We start from the raw sequence: 20,912 nt of genomic DNA on the forward strand, positions 1-20,912 counted from the left end.
AGAAGGTCAAGATGGATTACGAGGCGTTGAAGGACCAATGGAGCGATGTCGAGGATCGTGATGGTGTCAGACTTAGCTGGAATACCTTTCCGAGCTCGCGCATGGTTAGTGGAAGTTGGATTTGTCTATAATTGAAGGTGGTTGTTGACTGTTCCATGCAGGAGGCATCCCGCTTAGTTGTCCCCATCGGAGCAGTGTACACGCCTCTCAAAGAAAAGACCGACACCCCGTTATTGCAATACGAACCGGTAACTTGCAAAGCTCCTTGCAAAGCGGTCCTCAACCCTTATGCGTATGTTGAGATTTCGGAACTCACAACGCAATCATGATACTAACATGTGCGCGCGAGTAGCAATGTCGACATCCGAGCTCGAATCTGGATTTGCCCATTCTGTTTGATGCGCAACCCCCTTCCACCACACTACAAAGACATTACAGAGAATGCTATTCCTCCCGAGCTTCATCCCCAGAGCACCACGATCGAGTACCGATTGGCCCGTCCTGCCCCTGCTCCGCCAATTTTCGTGTACGTTGTAGACACCTGCCAGGAAGATGACGGTCTTCAGGCTCTCAAGGACTCTCTTATCATGAGCTTGTCTCTCCTCCCGCCTAATGCGCTTGTTGGTTTGATCACATACGGCACTATGGTATGGAACCGCCCCACCTAGATATTAGAATGAGGGTTATCTAACGGACGAGCAGGCGCAAGTTCATGAACTCGGTTACGGAGAGTGCGCCAAATCTTATGTCTTCCGCGGAAGCAAGGACTACGCCGCCAAACAGGTGCAAGAGATGCTTGGATTGCTCAATGCTGGTGCCCGTCCAGGTGCTCCTCAGCAGCCTGGTCGCATGCCCCCTCCTCCCATGGGTCCTGCGGCTCGATTCCTCCTCCCCGTACAGCAGGCCGAGTTCCAGATTACCAACATCCTTGAGCAACTGCAGCGTGACCCCTGGCCAGTTGCGAATGATAAGCGTGCTTTGAGATGTACCGGTGTCGCCGTCAGCGTTGCAGTTGGATTGTTGGAAACGTCTTTCCAGAATGCAGGTGGGCGTATTATGGTCTTTGCCAGTGGCCCAGCAACCGAAGGCCCCGGTATTGTCGTCGGTCCAGAGCTGAAGGAGCCTATCCGATCTCATCACGACATTGACAGAGACAATATCAAATATTTCAAGAAGGCAGTCAAGGTATGCTCTGTACGCTACAACTCCATGGTATATTCTAATAAAAGTTTAGTTCTATGACAACCTCGCTAAGCGCGCCGCACACAATGGTCACGTAATTGACCTTTTTGCTGGATGTCTCGATCAAGTGGGCATGTTGGAGATGAAGAACATGGCCAACCACACTGGCGGTCATATACTGCTGACCGACAGCTTCACATCCTCCCAATTTAAGCAATCATTTGTCCGAGTCTTCGATAAAGATGAGAACGACAATCTGCTCATGGGCTTCAACGCATCCCTGGAGGTCCTTACTACAAAGGAACTCAAAGTCACAGGTCTTATCGGTCACGCTATTTCCTTGAACAAGAAATCGAGCAGCGTCGGAGAGACTGAGTGTGGTATCGGCAATACTTGTGCATGGAAGATGTGCGGCATTGATCCTGCTGCCAGCTACGGCATTTATTTCGAGATTGCGAACCAAGGCGGACCAGCACCGATGCAACAAGGCCCTCAACGTGGCATGATGCAATTCCTAACATATTACCAACACTCTTCGGGTCAATTCCACCTTCGCGTAACGACTATTGCCAGGAACCTCAGTGGCCCGGCTGGTGATCCGGCACTTGCTCAGTCTTTCGACCAAGAAGCTGCTGCAGTCCTCATGTCTCGTATTGCTGTCTTCAAGGCCGAGGTTGATGACGGACCAGATGTACTTCGATGGGTCGACCGCATGCTGATTCGGCTATGCTCACGCTTCGCTGATTACAGAAAGGATGACCCAACCTCGTTCCGACTTGAAAAGAACTTCACCCTTTACCCACAGTTTATGTTCCATCTTCGCCGAAGTCAGTTCTTGCAAGTTTTCAACAACTCTCCTGATGAAACGGCTTTCTATCGACATGTCTTGAACCATGAAGATACTGGCAATTCTTTGATTATGATCCAGCCGACTCTAGATTCATACTCTTTGGAGCAGGAGGGTAGCCAACCTGTCTTGCTTGACTCTGCCTCCATTCAACCCACTCACATTCTCCTCCTCGATACCTTCTTCCACCTTCTAATTTTCCACGGAGAGACTATGGCAGAATGGAGGAAAGCTGGCTACCAGGACCAAGAAGGTTATGAAAACTTCAAAGCCATTTTGGAACAACCAAAGGAGGATGCTAGAGTAAGTACAGCCATCCCCATCACTCCCGGAAAGTGTTAACCTATGAATCTAGGAACTAATTGCGGACCGTTTCCCACTCCCCCGATTCATTATCTGTGATGCCGGTGGCTCACAAGCTCGTTTCCTGTTGTCAAAGCTGAACCCCTCGACAACTCACTCCACTGGAGGATACGGCGGTGGTGTGACGGCACAAACCATCTTCACAGACGATGTGTCGTTACAGACTTTCATGGAGCATTTGATGAAGTAAGTCGACTCCTCCTCTTCTATCATAGGCAAGGTACTGACAAAAGACTAGGCTTGCTGTCTCGGGCACCAACTAAACACGGTGTAATGGTGAAGTCCTACAAATACCTGTTGTGAGTTGCGATGAATTTGTGAGGCTGTGTGTACCTTTAGCGGCTCTTTTTCACCCGTCATTTGCTTTACGATACAGTCGATTGATAAATTTCTTGTTCTTGAACCTAAACCTAAGCCTTCGCAGGTAGACGAACTATTCGCAAATAAGAGTAGAAATGGTTCATGTGCAATATCTCAGCGTAGCATTCTAGCAAAAAGCTGATTATCTAAGCAATGTTTAATGAGTTTAAAGAGTGGGCCCTGATCTAAACGTCTTGAGGTTAGCCTCGCCAATTCTTCGACCAGGTCACGTGCTTCGGCTAGCACACAACATCTCCCTCCAATAAATTCCCACCGACCCGCGAACTTTTCTAAAGAATCTCAAGCTTGCGAGCCTCTCCTACAAGCACCATTCACTTCCTTCTCTTTCTTTCTCCCCGAGGACGATAGACTACCTTACGCCTTCGCCATGCGTAAGTATCATCTCCTTGGTGCGGCATTCTATGCCAGGCGATTGCTAACGTGAGAATTTTTTTCTTCTCTGAATAGCTCCCAAATTCGATCCCAATGAGGTGAAGGTTATCCACCTCCGTGCCACCGGTGGTGAGGTTGGTGCTCAGTCTGCACTTGCCCCTAAGGTCGGTCCCTTGGGTTTGTCGCCCAAGAAGATTGGTAAGGAATTCTCTGCTGCTGGTGTCTATTGAAAGGGGGTTTCATGTTGCTAACTATCTGAACAGGTGAAGATATTGCCAAGGCTACCGGTGACTGGGTTAGCAGCTCCTTTTCCTTGAAGACGTCGATCGAGAAAACCGGGTCACTAACGCGCAATTGTTGCGATTGACAGAAAGGTCTCCGTGTCACCGTCAAGCTCACCATCCAGAACCGTCAAGCCGCGGTCTCTGTTGTTCCTTCCGCCTCTTCCCTCGTCATCCGTGCCCTCAAGGAGCCCCCCCGTGACCGCAAGAAGGAGAAGAACATCAAGCACTCCAAGTCCATCCCCCTTGACGAGATCATCGAGATTGCTCGCACCATGCGTTCCCGTTCTCTTGCTAAGGAACTACGTGGGAGTGTGCTTGAGATTCTTGGAACCGCATTCAGCGTTGGATGCCAGGTCGATGGACGCAGCCCCAAGGACGTCAGCGATGATGTCAAGTCTGGCGAGATTGACAGTACGTTTTTCCTGTGCAAACGTTTCAATTCAAGTGATCAATTGCTAACATTGGTTTCCAGTTCCTGAGGAGTAAGCGATTGTTGTCAAAATTTCAAGAAAAAGTTTTTGCACCAAACTCACTCGAAAATGCGAGCTGAGGCGTGTTAGATACGAGAATTGATGACGATTTGATACCACAAACAAGAATTCTAATGAGTCACGACCTTTCTGCTTCAAACTTGTCTTTTCCCTGCTTCAATTTTTTTTTGTTTCCCCCTTTTCCTGGTGTTCAATCTTCCTCCGAAAGGACGAAGAGAAGAACAACCTTTGCCACACTCTGGCCATTACCGTCCGGTTTCGATCGGAATTACAAGCTCCACGGTAACGGCCTATTTTGACGCAAAGAAGATAAACCCTTTTTGACCTACTACTCACCGCGATATCTTTTCTTGGAACCTTCTGAGGTGGATATAGTGGTCCATCTTTTATGGTCTACATGACGATTATTGTTCATTACGAGTAATATCTGCGTAGGAGCGTAGAAATACGATTCGTTTTATCTCTTTTCATTCTTATATTAACCATCAATAAACGGTATAAATATCCATACACGGAGCAGGCATTGCCAATATCTAGTACACAGCGGTAACCATAGGAGTTCAAAAATCAGACAAAGAGCGGGTCGATACAGTCGACGCTAGGCAGTTTAAGGTTAGTATTTAGGGTTTGCAGAAACTGGGGCTTACCCGAACAGGAGAATCACGACAACCTCACGCTTCGATACAATGACCTCTGGCGAATTCTTAACCCAGATTGATGTGGTCTGATAAGAGTTTCAAAAATTACAAAGTGGTTAAGTCCATAAGTCGCAGCTTGTGTGTATGCCGTACAAGAGGATAGACCAGAAACTGGCTTTCGTGTTGGAGATATTGGAAGAGCAATTAACCTCAACATTCAAAGTTTCTAGCGTCCAAGCGGCTCCAATTTGATCGCTGAAGTATTCCAAAAGTCCTTTTTCCTTCCTCAGAAATTTTCTCACATGGCCAAAGGATCACACCTTCGTAGGAGGCTTGCTCGAATTGGAGATTGATATTTGATAGCGTGACAGCATAGATTCCACTTTTCGTTGCGTCGAGTCATGGATATCTGTAGATCTAATATATCGATAATGAGTAACATAAGTGTGTACTTCTACTAGATAAGAAGTGACAAATGCCACGGCACAACAACCCTGCCTAGCCATCGGGCAATGGTAATGATTTCGATGACCATTTGACGGCAAACGAATGCTATTGAGCAGTCAAGTACCCCTCCTATGGATCATTAATTTTGAGCTTCATGGTGGACATAATGGCGGATACTAAAGACATGTACTTCTGCTGCACGAGTAGTACGAGACCTCATACTGCGATTGCCAATACTCAAGGACATTGATGCATCGTCTGTTGGTGATGATTGGACAAAGCAAAGCAAAAGGACATGGTGGGATGTGAGGCTGTTCACCTAGACGACAAAGAAACAATAGATATTATGAAGGGAATTCCCGTCCAGCCAGATGTCAGCAGGTATTTGTGGGTAACACCTCCAAACGGCGGTTTCCTAATACGGCCTTGCGAAGTGCCGGGCGCAGATAGGCAATTTTCCCACACTACAAAGGTTCCTCCTTTATTTATATGTGAGCTTTCTGACCTCCACTCTTACCATTCCACTTGCGAATATACTCGTCTCGCTACTCAGTACGCAGAGACAACTTAATTTGGCCGATAAACGACCATCTACCTCTCCAGTACTGCCATTCCAAATACCGAATTGGATCATTATCTCCGCTGAACCCTCCTCGCGAATATAGCTCTATCAAAACGATGGCTCCTCCGAAGGACTCAAAGGCCGCAGCGGTAAAGGCAGGCTTTCGGAGGTGGGAGAAGAAGCAAGAGGCACATTTGAGAGTATGTCAAATGTTCAGGTGTCCCCAGTGTCATCAAAATCTTCCGCTCAGAGATAAGGAAACGTACCCCAGCGTCTGCGAAAAGGATTATTGTTATAGGTGTCATAAGACCGTTCTTCGCACAGAAAAGTATGAGCACTTGCGTACTTGCGAGATGTTCGAGTGCTCGATGTGCCACAGACCAGTTTTGAGGACGAATCGACATCAGCACAAAATGGAAGAATGTGATTACCGGATATGCGGCAGATGTAGAAGGAGGCTTCCTCAAGATGAGTATGAATCCTATGTTGAGGCTTGTCCATTTAGGCCACATGTGTGCAGTGGCTGTAATAAAACAAGAATGACCCGAGAAGAAAAGGACATCCACAAGCAAAGCTGCCAATTGTACCGCTGCAACACGTGCCGTAAAATTCGAATCCCATACTCGGAGTATGCTGAACGCAGAAAGACCTGCAAATAGCGTCGGTGCTATCGCTGTTGGCAATCAATGTTGGCCGAGAAGGTCGAGAGTCATCTGACGGAATGCTCTACTTGTTATCTTTGCCGCGAAACCGACGCCGGACGAAGCTCAGGACACATCCGACCTATCATGGTCTGTTCTTGTTGTACTAAGCATATTCTAAGGGATTAGATGCCCAAGCATCGCACGGATTGTGGGCTACCGATCTGTCCATTCTGTTCAGCACCATTTCCTGCCGGAAATATACCCAGACATAAGAGGTTCTGTGCTGCAAACTTCTTCCAAGAACAATTGAGATCCACAACATCAGGGCAGAATACCGAACAGCTAAGAACTCTGCAAATTCCAGCGTCACCCTTGCACGTTTGAGGATCTGCAACGAAGGAATCGCCATCGCACCTCTTGGGTGACAATGGGATGAATTGTTTCCCTCGGACGGGATCAATCGATCTCATTGAAGAATCCTGGACAACGAGGCCTTTCACTGTCGTGATAGCGGATTTCGAGTACAACTCTGGCTTCTGAATGTTCTTCGACATTATGCTATATTTGAAATGGCGGTTGACAACGCACGCGGTGAATGGGTGGTTCCACCTACGACATTCAACCACCGGATTTCGAAGACTGAACTTGCGCGCTTGCTCGAGTCCACTAACGCGTCGCGAATGCCCCCTGACCATAATACATGAAGATATGATTAATCGAGATTTGACAATGCATTTGACTTCTGGGTTGCATACTTGGCCAGATTTTATGACCAGGACTCCGATCATACTCACGGCCGTACCTGGGATGAGATCGCTTCTACGATTGATCACTATGTACAGGTAAGATGAACGTATTGCCTTTTACTTTTTAAATTTTACTCATTAACGTATCAGGAACATGGAAAGCTCGAAGTGTCCTAAGACTGGGCCACATCGGGAAGAGACTATCAATGTCTCTCGTTGTTTGTACCGTCTGCTGGCAGACTGGACTTGTTACCCCCACAGCCGTTATGGTCGGAGCGTCCACTAAAGCTGGTGGTCGATGTGCAGATAACAGTTGCTTTAATCGAGAAGTACTTTTCACTTTCTTATGGGAAGGCTAATCAGGGAAACATAGACTGGTGCTATAAACCAGCCGAGGGCTCAGACAAGACCGGTCTAGGCATCTCGGATGATCATGAAGACAGTGGTCCGGATCTAGAAGACGACAGTGAGGAAGAATGGCTGGAGGAATCGTATGAAACTGATAGTGACATTGATGATTATGATGAGTTCTTGGATATGTCTACTGGCGATGAGACAATGGTGGACAGCACTATGACGCAAAAGGGAAAGAAAAAAAAACATGTGTTAGTGGTGCCAAGTGTGATTTTTCTGATCTTATTATTAGTGCTTTGGTTTGGGTTTGGTTTGCTGTAATTTACTTGTCTAATTCATTGATGTTATTGTGTAACGAAATGTGGTCTTGTACTGCTCATGAATGGGTTTGCTTTTGTATCAAGCGTTATCTCAAATCTCGTTACCAGATCAGCAGTCATAGTAGGCGCGGAGTAACCTATAGGTGCAACATCGACCCAAAGCGTAGTAGTATAACTCGCCGTGACATACGTACTTTCCGAGATACAATAGCCAGAGCCATATGCATTCTCATATACTCATATTTCATAGCTTCCCTCTTGGACCCAAAGGTTCACATCCGCAATAGACTTCAGTGCATGGCTGTAGTGGAGGGCAGATGACTCGTAATGGAGCACGCTCTTTGCCATCAACCACTGTGCCGGCAAAGTTGCTGAATGTCACATTGTTATAGGAGATACTATCCCCGGACATAGTGCACATACTGCTCCATGCGGTATCGAAGTCAAGAGCATACGCATTATTATGGCCTGTGCTTTTAGTTATAATACAATTTCATACATCGAATCTTTTGAAATGCTCACTTCTGAAGTTCTCCACAATGTTACTCACATTAACACCAATCCGCAGAGATCCCATAGCGTMCCCGCCACTGATGTTGTAGTAAATGTTCTCGATTAAAATTTCGTGCGGAATGGCAAGGAATTAAGCCTTAAATATGTGATAATACTCCCCATAAAATGCCTGAGTATAGTACATAGCAGTTAGCAAACATGAAAATGAGATTTGTGGCGCTCTTGTGTATAATCAAGCGCTGATAAATCTCTAAAACAGTTTTTAATTGCAGAACGAAATTGAAAATATCATGTCGGCTCTAGTATTAGGGCTTGTAGTAAGGGCTTGCAATAAGAACTAACCAGAACCACATCACGTGGTCACATTATTGATACATTATAACATTTCTGTAGCTTGAATAATATTGTCTAGTATCTTGATAGGAGCTGATACTGACACTCACCTTGTCCAGGCCTTACCCTTGTATCAAATATTCTCGTATCTATATACTAGGCGAGTAACTTGCAGCATTCCAAGGGTAAACTGAGAAATCACCAGAGGAAATCTTTCTCCACTCTGGTACGTTGATTATAGATAGAATCTACCGACTTGACAAGTTGACGATACCTAAAATCTAAAATCTATGTATATAAAAGAGCTGCAATATTGGAAATATTGCATTTACAAATGTTCAATTTCCCTAAAGCTGCAGGCCCCCCGTTCGCAATCCACTCTTGCACCCGCAAATCAGCGAGGTCGATTGATAACAGATCTAGGGGCTCTGCTGGCATCTCGTCCGGACCACAACAAAAAGGGCACGTTGCAACCGAATTTGCATATTCCAACAGCTCTTTCCGAGCACAGACTCGCGCCGTTGCAGACATTGGGTTTAGCGCGAGACCGCCGCGTAATCGACCCGGATTAGACGACATTAATGCGTCTTGCCAAAGAATGGAAAATATTGATGCAGCACTGAAAATGACCCGCCGTGCAGACGGTGACTGTGCCCACGAGAAAATACTAGAGTGGACTAAGGAGGAGCCGAGCGAGTGGAATGCGGGTGAGCATAGCATGCATTCGGTGTCATGATGAAGCTTCCGCGAGTGGGAATATAGTGAGATGGGGACGAGATGATAGAGTACTGGGGTGAAGTAAACCGAAGAAAATTGACAATTGGCGATTCCAGTAGAATGAACCCTTGCACTCATTCCCACTATGCCTTTCCCAGAGGAGGAGGCGAGGAATCGGTCAAAATGCTTATGCCAAGCGTACATTTCACGACGCATTGTAAAACAATCTTTGGTATTGGCCCCTGACGAAGCTATAGCAACGGGACAACAGTGACTTGATGTATGGTGTACCTCCCAGATTTCTCCCTGCATAGCACAGAGGACGAGGTGGTGATCCAGGTCGCTCAAGGGAATATAAGAAACATGGTATTTTGGTTCCAACACAAATTCCCGGATAAGGTGATTAAATCGCAGTTGACCTCGCTCGCTTGGCTCGATCCACTGCAAAGCTTGCATTTCTTCCGGCGTTGCAGCGTTCCACATTTCTTCAGAGACCGGCAGAGGAATACCGGTGGCATGATGCCGCAGTTGTGTTGGCCGTCCAGTCACCACGCTAATATAGGCATCCAGCCGAATAAGGGCAAAATAAAGTCTGCCAGTACATCAGGATAATCAGCATATAGAAGCAAGAGGCAAGTGAAATATTGAGAGTTCATATACCGTTTCCACTGCTCTGTTAGGACCCAACCCCGCTGAAGTTTTGAGCCATCCAGAACTGAATTGTGATGTAGTTGAGAGAGATTGGTCAAATTGATACGGCATATTGCCCATGTAGAAAGGTGCATGGCGAGACCAATTGACGGCACGCACTCCTAGTCAGGTCTTAGTAATTATTCCAGCGTTTGTAAGTATACAAGGCTTGAATCAGTGGAAACTCACCTCACAAACTAGTAAATGATAGACAAATAAAATCAACGCCTGTAGAGCGAAAAGGTCCTCTGTGGACAGACTTGTATGGTTCTGATTTTGATTCTGAGCTGAGGTTAACGACTGAAAGCTTGGAAGTGTACTGCCAATTCAAGTGTCAAAGAAAAACACCCACTATGGAATGAGCTAGTATCTGCGAGAATACTCGTGTCGTGGCATGGGCTATAATCTTATGCCACTCTGCATTAGTGAACCAGGTCATGATTACACCAATCGATGCTGATAGTATCCAAGGCACTGTCTGTAAATCAAATGTCGGACGATACAGAATTGGCCATAAGAAGTGGACCGTCTCGAAATACAACAGTACCAGAGTCGCCATATCATATTGCCTGTTCTTGAGAATTTGCTCCAACTGGCTATAGTCTGAGATTGTCACTGAAATAGAATACTGGCATTGAGACATGTATAAATTTCCCGACTTCTTAGTGTCCTGTGCAGGAAAGGCGGTTTCCCGCGTTGGTATTGTTGTTGAACGAGTAGAGTAGCAGCTTGTTGTCGACAAATTGGCCCGATGGAGATGGGAGATGCGCCCTGAGAAGGGACTTGGCATTGGTACAAATGAACTTGAGGTAAAAATACCCTCGATAATAAGATTCATTAGTGTCGAATACTGTCATATTACCTATGTCGTACCCGAGTTGTGCTGGACGTGCCTGGAGAGGTGATTCATAGAGACCCGAATGTACGATGGTTAGATCTGAATTATATAAATTGTTTACCTGTGACCTAGGTGACTTTCGAGAATGACGAGTCCGAAGACAGACATAGCCATTCGACCCGCAATTTTCGCATGGAATCCCTTCGTCACACCTCTTTTTGCGAGCCTGACACTCATCGCATGCTACGTTTGTCCGTTTTGGAGGAGATACGAGATGCTGCTTGATGTGACGGGTTAAAACATCTCTACGGAGTATTAGTTTCCTTCTGAAATGCTGGGTAGCAGTGGAGGGCTTCGTTTATAGGCGAACCTGCGAGCATAGGACCTTCCACAAACAGTGCAAGCATGCGTGTGCACCTCACCGTGGCTTTGAGAGTGTCTGTTAAGATGCTCCCTGTGTTGAAACGACTTCCGGCAGCCTGGGAAGTTGCAATGGTATCTCTGAGATATGTTTGTAGATTCAATGCCACAGCTAGTCACATTTTGCATCTTTGCCAGTGCCTTGCAAGTATAAGAGAGAACGGGTTCAACAGATTCTACACGGTAAAGATGAAACCGACTATAACAGGAGATGTCAGCACTTCAAGGAAAAGACGTCTATGAACCTCAGAACTGATATGAGGCTTTACCTAATCACCACTTATATCCAGCTACTTGACCAGAGAAATGTCATCATCACCCAATCCTGGTCAGCGGCTTTATTCCTGTTAGAGTTGGTTATACACATTTACCGGTGCCTATATCGATCATAAAGACAAAATTCGTATTTTACAAAATATACATATCTCCACAATTGTTAATGTGCTCAAATATGGACGCAGATACGCACTCAAAAGAAAGCACTGCGCGTATTCAGAAAAAGAAATGATAATAAATCAGGTAGACTAACTATTTTAGGTTTTTAGTATGTAACTCTAGCTCTTACTGCCATTTATTTTTGTGTATTAAAGCGCTTAGCGCATCTATGTTTCAGAGTGCGTATCCGCGTCCATATTCGCGCTCAAGATTCAAGCACATATTCGAGGCTATATTTGAGCCTGGATATGGGCTTATTGTGCATTTATTGATGTATGATCCAAAGCCGTTTCTGTTAAACAAAGTCAATATTAAATAGAAAAATATGAGTTGTGGCATTAATCAAAAAATTGAAAAAATGTACATTATGCGAATTACGAGTTTTGTCATTATGGTCGATATAGGCATCGGTAACATTGAATGGATGACCAATAATGGTTCTATCATCTCGGTGTCTGAAGAATGGGCTGTTCAGCTCTCACAACCATGACTCAAACATTCAAAAATCAGTTAATTCATTTGTTACCTCTCGTATACGAAATCTTAGCCAACATCTAATGGTACAGTGCCGTATATGATGACAGCTGCTAGTATGAATAGTATGCCCGCGGAATCAAGCACGTGTGGTAAAAAGGGCATAGGGTGTATTCTATATTGTATAGCCTATGCCGTTTAGTGCATAATGTTGGAACTTATCAACTAGTGGGCAATCTTGGAATCTGTTGGAGCCCAGGGGGGGCCTACGTATCTCCCAACATAATATTAATAGAGTTAATTACATCAATGCATGTACGTCGTGTCATCTTGTCACCAATGTAGCATGATTAATAAAATTGCCTTTATCAATATCGGCAGATAGTATGTTGTAAGGATGTGGTGACAGGCCAGTCAATGCACAGTGATTAGAAATGCGCTCTATAAGGCTGCTGCTATTTAAAAAATCTGGATACGTTACACCTCATAGTAACTATATAGGTAGAAAGTATGACAATACAGGCATAGTACATAGATAGAACGAAAACTAGTCATATTACAAGTTAGTAATCTTGCAGTAGTCTTAAACCGCTAAGATGCTTATACTAATTTGTAAATAGGCAGTGACTTTCGAATTTTGATGTTGACTAGGTAACCCTTTAAGCACACACCTGTATGCTACTTAAATCTCATGGGTAAGGCCTTCAAATGTTATGGTTCGTTGGTTATTTAACGTCTGGTGCAGCTGCCTTATTATTTGACTTCATGCAAACATCAACAGGCTGAATACATGAATCCTGCTTCTTCATATTTTAGGCCCCATATCATCTGTAACTCGACTATATCTGCTAGTTTCAATGTTATTTTAGTGTCGAATTTGGTGCTGAATCCCTCATTTTATTTGATGCGGGCTCATGTACGAATTTGGGCTAACGATCTCACTTACGAGGCCTCAATTTGATGTCGCATCTGGTTAGCCAATCCCGCAATCAGCTTATAATACACTCATGCATAAATCTAGAGCACGAATCTACGTTTAGCTTACAGTGAGCCCACAAGTGTACGGATTGGTTTGACCAAAATTGGGCTTGGAACCTAGGTATTGTGTGCATTTAGTAGCGTTGACACGTCTTAAAGCTATGGTTTATATTTGTAATTAAATGTGAAAATACACTGTATCATTTAGAAATATATAAGAAATTTTAGTATTTTTACCATTATATACTAGAAGCTCTACTAACCTAGCCTTACTACGGCCGTAGCCTACAGTCACCTTTCTGTTCTTAGTGATATTTTTTCTTCATAGTAATCACACATGTCTTCAAGTTTTGGGCAGATGACAGCTCGCTGTAATATTATAGTGCTGGCACCCAGGCGTTAGTGGACCTTTACAAATATCTATGATTTTCCGCTATTGACCTCTGTCTTGTCATAAGGCCCCTGGGGGCTAAGCAGTCTTAGTCACGGGTATTAGTCTACGATAACATCTCACCTAGGGATTCTTCCTTTGTCTAGGGATGTAGAAATTTTACGAGGCTTAATTGCGTCTAGATCAAAAAGTGGCGCTTCTTAGTAAGAGCACAGGCCGGCGACACATCCAAGCTGCATATTCAGCTTGCTGCTTCGAATTTAAATTTTATTTCCAGAACGATATATGAAGTCATCTCGAATGGAGTCCGTATCAAGTGAATACATGTATTATTCATTTGAAAATCCAGTAGAGAGAAGATTCCACTCGTCCCAATTGCTTATATCCGCATCCAGAGAGGCTCCTGCGGTGAAAGTGTCCCAAAAAACTGATATCGAGTCATCTTCGGTGGAATAATCGTGACTAATACCAATATCGAGGTTTTCATCGTCAGGCGCCTTTGCTATACCCTCCAGGTTTCCTCTGTCTATCCCATCTTGTGAACTGATGTAAGGGTTTGACCAGCCCAACTTTTGCCAAACGCGTGTTTTGAGTGTTATCAAAGCCATGTATCTTGAGTTGTGCTGTCTGAGATTGATAAATCGCGGAGTCGTGGGGTTGATAGAAGTATCACCCGTCAAGATGCGACCCAACCGTAAGTTAAAAACTTGATCGACCAAGTCTCTGCTGAGACGAGCCTCTTCGTTAGGGCACATGCAGCCATCCAAATGCACTAGCAGAATAATCAAAGCGTGGAGAGGTTGGATGACCCCTGGGATAAACCAGTTATATCCCAGTGGTTGAGAGAGCATAGCGAGTGTCAAAAATTTCTTGAGAAAAGACCGAGAGGTACTGTAGCCGTTTTTAACATCGCCAGGTTTGAGAGTGGGTTATATACACATACCTTACAACTTCACTGTGACAATCCATACCCTTGAACAGATCTAGCTGCCAGAATCTCAACCCCAGCATGCAGTACGCACGATCAACTAGCATCTCAAGATAAATGCGCGCCCATTCGCTCTCATGATCATCGCCGACCATCTTCAATAGGCTATCGATGATTTTGTTGAAATATGCTATCTCATGCTGCCGGGGCTTCCGTTCGTACCATATTTGCATGCGGTACGCCCACTCCCGGTGACCCTGCATTGCGATCATCATCGATGAGAGAGTGTTGCCCTCATCGCCCACCACTGCGTCACTCCAAGCGATAGACGGCATATTTGTGGTATGGCTTCCTGAAGAGATAATGGCAGGCAATCCACTCGCTATAGTGGATTCTACGTCGAGAAACACTAGGTGCCACCATAGCCTTCGCTGAACGTCTCGATCCACATCATTACCCGTAGTCAGATCCACATGCAGGCGTAAAAATTGCGCAAAGCGGATGGCGAGGGGCAAGAATCCGAACGCGGTGAATGGAGCAAGATGACCAGCCCGAAAAGTGTTCATAATAACAACCCCCTGGAGGAGCACGATGGAGCTCGGCGAGGGAGTCGCATAGTAAGAGGATAGATCAAGAGCACGTGCGAGCTCACTGTAAAGTTCATAAAGAGCCGACGAGCGAGGATTTGTTTCTAGACCGGCCGAATTGGATGTGCTAGTGTATAGAATTGCTGAAATCAAAAGCAGCACTTCGGCGGATGTGGTCGGCGAAAGATCACTCCAAAATTTTGAGTATGTTGTTCGCAATGTCGGGATACTACAGACGGGGATTGTAGGGTGTATGGTGAGAACGAAATGTTCAAAGAGGGGTTGACATTCGTCCTGCGAGGGTAGTTTGAAGAAAACAGAAGAAACGAAAGCATCTCCGAGAGAATTGATGGGCACGAATGGGTAATTCACCAATAATTTATTATGCGAGCATCTAGCTTGTGAAGTGATTTGCTTCTTTCACCATCAACATATTTCTTCGACAATTTCTTGGTATGAGAGCGGCGATTGACCATACTCACTTGCGTAGTCGATGTGCCCTGGGGGGACTGGTCCGTAAGCTGCTGCTCGATCACCGATGTCCACGTTTCAGATGAAGAATTTGATGGTATGCTATTTTCTAGGTTGCTGTATTGGACAAATTCAATAGTCGAAGCAGCGCTATTAGTATACTCGCAGCTCCGTCCTCCTCTGAGGCATCGCATACACGCAGGTCTCGACCGATCGCACCGGACCTATCGAAAGAAAAAGGACCAAAATCAGAGAACAAGGCCCTTGATCTTGATACAATGCAGAAACAAATGCTTACACGACGGTCCCGACACGACGCGCATGCGGTGGCCTGGCGTCGTCGTCGCGCCTCCGGACCAAGGAATGGCTTGCTCATTTCGATTCAACGACACGGCCAAGTATACTGTGACAGTGTGTTGGTTTGACTAACTTGATTAAAAGTTTCGCGCCTACCAGACGATCTAGTATGGAGGTATAAATAGCCAGGAGATAAGATTGCGTGCGGTAAGGTGGATTTCTAAGAAAGAAAAAAAAAACAACCTCTATCTCTATGTTCAGTGTGGACGGACGACTTCGGGCGATCTTTAACCGTTTCGTGATGCGATGTTGGAAAACAAGTGAAAATTACAATCGAGTGGGACGTGTCTAGAAGAATAAACTCTCCGGCAGTCATACCAAACCTGTTGTTAAATTCTTTTTTATTCAGGGATTATCATCCAATGAGAGCTGCAGCGAACTAGTGGGTTGCTATTTATTAGCATCTAAACGAAGAGTATTCCAGCCGTATAATAATTGCCAGTAATTCTCAGCTCCAACATTTCCTCAGCTCCTGAAAGCTTATCCGGCTTTAGGCCCTTAGCACCTTAGTACCTAGTGATAATATCTCTTTGATGGGCCTAGCTGACCCTAAGCACTGAGAGCCTGATATAAAACGCCATAACTAACCCTAACCCTAACAATTGACAAAACCCTAACAATATACAAGTATGAATACAGAAATCGCCTGCAAGGCCTGTCATACGCAGAGCCGTAGAAAAAATGACACATATCACTTTGTTAGTTTTCTGACTATATCCAGCGCAAAGTACAGAGCGAATAAGTACAAGGACGATCGGCTAGTCGATAGAGCAGCTATTAGTTATGCCACGCCATCTATGTTTTATCCCAGTTCCTGCATGTGACCAGGGTACATATTAGACCACATGGCAATGGGAACGTTCACATAAGCTCGTCTGGCAAGGGGTCCGTGGACATTTAAAAAGTTTATATGAGCCCCCTTTCCTTCAGAGTAATGAGAGTATCAAAAAGCATTGTATGAGTTCTTTTTTTGGTTCAGAACAATGAGATCCAGGAGGCGACAATTTCTGATCTTATACAGCCCTTTTGGTGCTCGATAGGTATATTTACCATGTGTCTAACGATGAAGTAGCTTCCCAAAGGTCAACCCTAAGCCCTAAATTAGTTGATAGTTTCGATTCAGACATCAAAACCTGTGTATGTAGAGAGACAAACCTTTTTTTGAAGCTCAATGACATGAAAGTAAAGTCAAAAGCGTTCATTTATTAATTTTCAGGGTATATATCAAGACTATTTACAGACCCGAGTCAATTTGGTCCACGACATGCCCTCCCGTCCATGCAGCCCAGTCGCGACATGTTTGAGCCATAATACCTGGAATATTTACATTATTCACAATATCATCTGGCCGTTCGAGAATGTTCATTACAAATCCGTCAGAAACATGCCAGGCTATATGGCAGTGGAATGGCCATACACCTGGATTATTTATGTCGAACTGGACGACAACATAGGAAGGATCTCCTTGATAATCACTTGATGCGGCAGTTGTATTAGTTGCAACCGCCTTTCGTACATTCGGCGTATCTCGCCGCTGCGGGTTACTTGGGTTGATGAGTGTCATGTTGTCGTACCATTGTCCTACACCCGTCTGCAGGATGTAGAGATTATGGCCATGAATGTGCATTGGGTGAGATGCCAAAGCCATATGATTGTATACAATCATCCGGACACTTGAGTTGGTGCCAAAATCATACACATTTTCGGACACGGGGAAAGTGGTATTTCCAAGCTTCGCTTCCAGAAGATCAGGGTCGTTGTAGTCAGCACGGAATGTTACGTTGTTCATGTACCAGACATTGTGCGTGCCATTATTCCACAACACACAGTGAATTTCGATAGTGAGGGAAGGGTCAGGTACTGCCATCGCATACTCAGGCACTGAAATACTAATATCATCATTATCGCAGGTTGTAAGTTGGTCGTTTGTGACGGAGCTGTTGGTGGTAGGTGTCTCGTCAGTCGGTGTATGTTCATAGTACACAGCAGCCAGACCGGTCAGGTTAGTCGAGCCAACATCGGAGCAGTCAGGGCTAGTATCAGCTCGCATCCAATAGCTATCTCCAGCACTTCCGGTTCCTTCGACAATAATATCCGTACGTTGACCTACGGCGAGGGTCGCGACATTGGTAGTGTAAGGAACTGTTGGTACAAAATCGATTGCAATCACAGTCAGGTTGTGTCCATCGATACTGAATTTCATGATTGGTTCCGAGCCACTGTTGATGAGTCGGAGACGATGCTTTTTGCCGGACTGAAATTGGAATTTGGAAACACCAGCATTGTCAGTGCAAGGCAGTGTTGTCAAACTGCAGTCGTAATTCATCTTTCCGTTGATGAGAATGCTATCGGCTGCGAAGAATCCTGCTGATCCAAAGCCGTTGGGAAGCATCGTGACATTGACAAGCCACCAGTAGTCCTCATGAAACCAGTCGCTTAGCATAATAGGTCCCAGATCAATATTATAATCAACATTGGTAGGCCCATGAATGATCAAAGGTCCTTGAGCGGCAGCTACATATTGCGCACTATAATGCGAGTGCCACCAAGATGTCCCATACTGATCGGCTCTGAATCGGTATGTGAAAGTAGAGTTGGGAGCAATGGAACATTGAGTAACACCTGGTACTCCGTCAAACCACGGTGTCTCCTGTTGGAGCAGACCGTGCCTGAGATTGTTAGAACGTGATGCTACTTAGATTTCTCCTTCTTCCCTATCTCGACGAAGTGCGCTTACCAATGCAAAGAGGTACCTTCGCAGCAAAGATTGTTTGTGAGTTCAACCTCAATCCAATCTCCCCAGTTCGCCTCGATAACAGGCCCAGGGTATGCGCCATTGATCAACAAGGTATTATTCATGGGAACGCCATCAGGCGCAACCGTACCTACAGAAAGTTCCCATTTGTAGTATCGAGTGACGCCTGATCAAACATATCAGCTTAGCTATCAAGCTAGAATCGTATCCATTCATACCGGTGTTTGGAAAGTCTGTTGGGTCAGTGTTCCACACGGTCCTGTTCCCCCATGGATATCCGTGGCTCAAGGGGCCTGGAAGGTACTCTGAGAGCAAAGGGGCGTCAAGGGTGCCTAGAACACTTTGGCCTAGATTTAAATTGTCAATGATTGTTAATGATTACAGCTTCTAGGTTAGTTAGACTCGTGAAACGTACCATTGGTAACATTCTGTGGCAGGGCGTTTGTCAATAGGCTCGAGGCTGTCGCCGCTGCCCTCGAGAAGATTAGCCAGCGCATTTGGACGGAAATGACGCTTTGGTCGTCAGGGCGCTTCAAAAAAACCTGGAATATGTTACTGTCATATGGCAGGCTGCGCCAACTTGGTGAAAGGTAAAAAGACAACAGATACTGGAAATGTTCATACCGGGGAACCAGAAGAATGATAAACAAGTGTAGGTTTTCGAATCAAGAACACAAAACCAATCAAATTACTGCAAAAGATAATGATGATAATATTGAAAACTGCCACATTCTATCAAAAGCCCTAGATAAGCCCTAAGTGGCCACGAGTTGCCGTCTCCCACGGGGCTTGTGTGCCGATGCCCGCATGTAAAGCGAGACGCTGCACGGCCCAACAAAAAAGTTAATATACCCCTTTTCAACGACATAACAGCTACTCTGATTATGGATTCTACTCGTGAATATCTCTTATCGACGAGTTGATGTTGTAAGGCTGATTCTTCCGAAGAAGATTAGAGCTGACAACATTAGGTTTTCTTACTCTGGTAGTCTCAAGACAATCCGCCTCTAAGATAAACGGTACAGTGCCTAATCTTCGTAAAGTATCTATAGTTCTAACATTGTAGATTCTCGGTGATTTGTTATGTAGGCTTTCGGTTGCCGTGCTGCATATGGGTTAAAACCAAAACAAGATTTATGTGAGTTGTAAGCGCTGAGTCAAGTACTTACCATTAATACTATGGAACAGAACCTTCAAAAATCTATTCGTTCATTATCTTTCACGAAAATTAAAGCTCGCTGTATCATTCCTCGCACCATGACTACGGACTACTTCTGGGGCAAAATTGCAATCGTTACAGGCGGTAGCAAAGGTATCGGAAGAGCGACAACTATAGCTCTTGCTAGAACCGGCTGTCAAGTGGTATTCACATACGCATCTGATTCGGGTGCCTGTACGAAGCTAGTCACTGAGGTTGGAGAAAATAAAGTGCTCGGCATTAAATCCAATGCAGGAAACATTGACGATATCGAGTGTCATCCAAACTGTGGTAGAGAGATTTGGACGCATCGATATAATCATCGCAAACGCAGGTATATCTCCTGCCATAGTGAGTCTTATCTCAAGCCCCCGCAGACCGAAAATAAATAATAACCACATAAAATGCCTAGGAACTTGCTAATACAACCGTAACCGACTTTGATGACGCATTTAATATCAACGTCAAAGGTCCCTTCTTTCTCGTCCAGGTTTGTTGCTGCATTTAAATTCAAATCTGAAGGGACATACAATCTAATTCAAAGTCTAGAAAGCAGCTCCTTATATGCCTCCTGGATCTCATATAACACTAGTGTCTACATCTCTCTTGACTACATCTCAGGTGCCTCCTGACAAATTACTCTATTGCAGCACAAAGGGAGCTGTGGAGCAAATGACACGGCTGCTGGCTAAGGATCTTGGACGTCGCGAAATTGCTGTGAACTGTATGGCTCCAGGGCCAACAGCAACAGAACTATTCTATAAGGGTAAATCGGAGCAGTTGATAACGACAATCGCGGGGTTCAGTCCCTATAAACGATAAACGAATTGGGACTCCAGAAGAGACTGCCGAGGTACTTCTTTTCTTAAGTGGAAAGCCAAGTTCGTGGATTTCGGGGCAAGTTTTGCGAGTCAATGGAGGATCAGCTTAAATAGATTAGTATCAGCAGAAAAGGTAGCAGAATATAGGTCAAATTTATATCAAAACACATATGAACGTGCATCAAACTCTTGATTGAGGTACTACAGAGGACTAAAAAAAGTCTGATTTATACGATGTGGTGCAACAAACGCGTATAGTCTAAAGCTGTGAATGTTCACAAGACCATCTAAGATAGATATTAAAGCACGCGCATTTATCGAGTTCATTGACTTGAAATAAAGAATCTATTTCTTGAATATCTCTGGAGAGATACT

The 20,912-nt window shown here is 44.9% G+C and overlaps 2 protein-coding genes across 2 annotated transcripts; one reads left to right on the forward strand and one right to left on the reverse strand.

The window, feature by feature from the left end:
- Nucleotides 1–11: 11 nt before the first annotated feature.
- BHQ10_005200 (uncharacterized protein) lies at nucleotides 12–3,915 on the forward strand (the record flags this gene model as incomplete). Its single annotated transcript, XM_040877651.1, has 11 exons — nucleotides 12–104; nucleotides 162–292; nucleotides 353–647; nucleotides 703–1,185; nucleotides 1,235–2,332; nucleotides 2,385–2,578; nucleotides 2,957–3,144; nucleotides 3,221–3,343; nucleotides 3,409–3,440; nucleotides 3,516–3,840; nucleotides 3,902–3,915. The coding sequence occupies 11 exons, from the start codon at nucleotides 12–14 to the stop codon at nucleotides 3,913–3,915; spliced, it is 2,976 nt and encodes a 991-aa protein (XP_040733704.1).
- A 9,834-nt stretch (nucleotides 3,916–13,749) lies between these two features.
- BHQ10_005201 (uncharacterized protein) lies at nucleotides 13,750–19,015 on the reverse strand (the record flags this gene model as incomplete). Its single annotated transcript, XM_040877652.1, has 6 exons — nucleotides 13,750–14,311; nucleotides 14,364–15,229; nucleotides 17,280–18,432; nucleotides 18,501–18,684; nucleotides 18,737–18,865; nucleotides 18,934–19,015. The coding sequence occupies 6 exons, from the start codon at nucleotides 19,013–19,015 to the stop codon at nucleotides 13,750–13,752; spliced, it is 2,976 nt and encodes a 991-aa protein (XP_040733705.1).
- Between the last annotated feature and the right edge of the window lie 1,897 nt (nucleotides 19,016–20,912).

The sequence above is a fragment of the Talaromyces amestolkiae genome (assembly GCF_001896365.1).
Source record: "Talaromyces amestolkiae strain CIB chromosome Unknown scaffold9.1, whole genome shotgun sequence".
Classification (NCBI taxonomy): Eukaryota; Fungi; Ascomycota; class Eurotiomycetes; order Eurotiales; family Trichocomaceae; genus Talaromyces; species Talaromyces amestolkiae.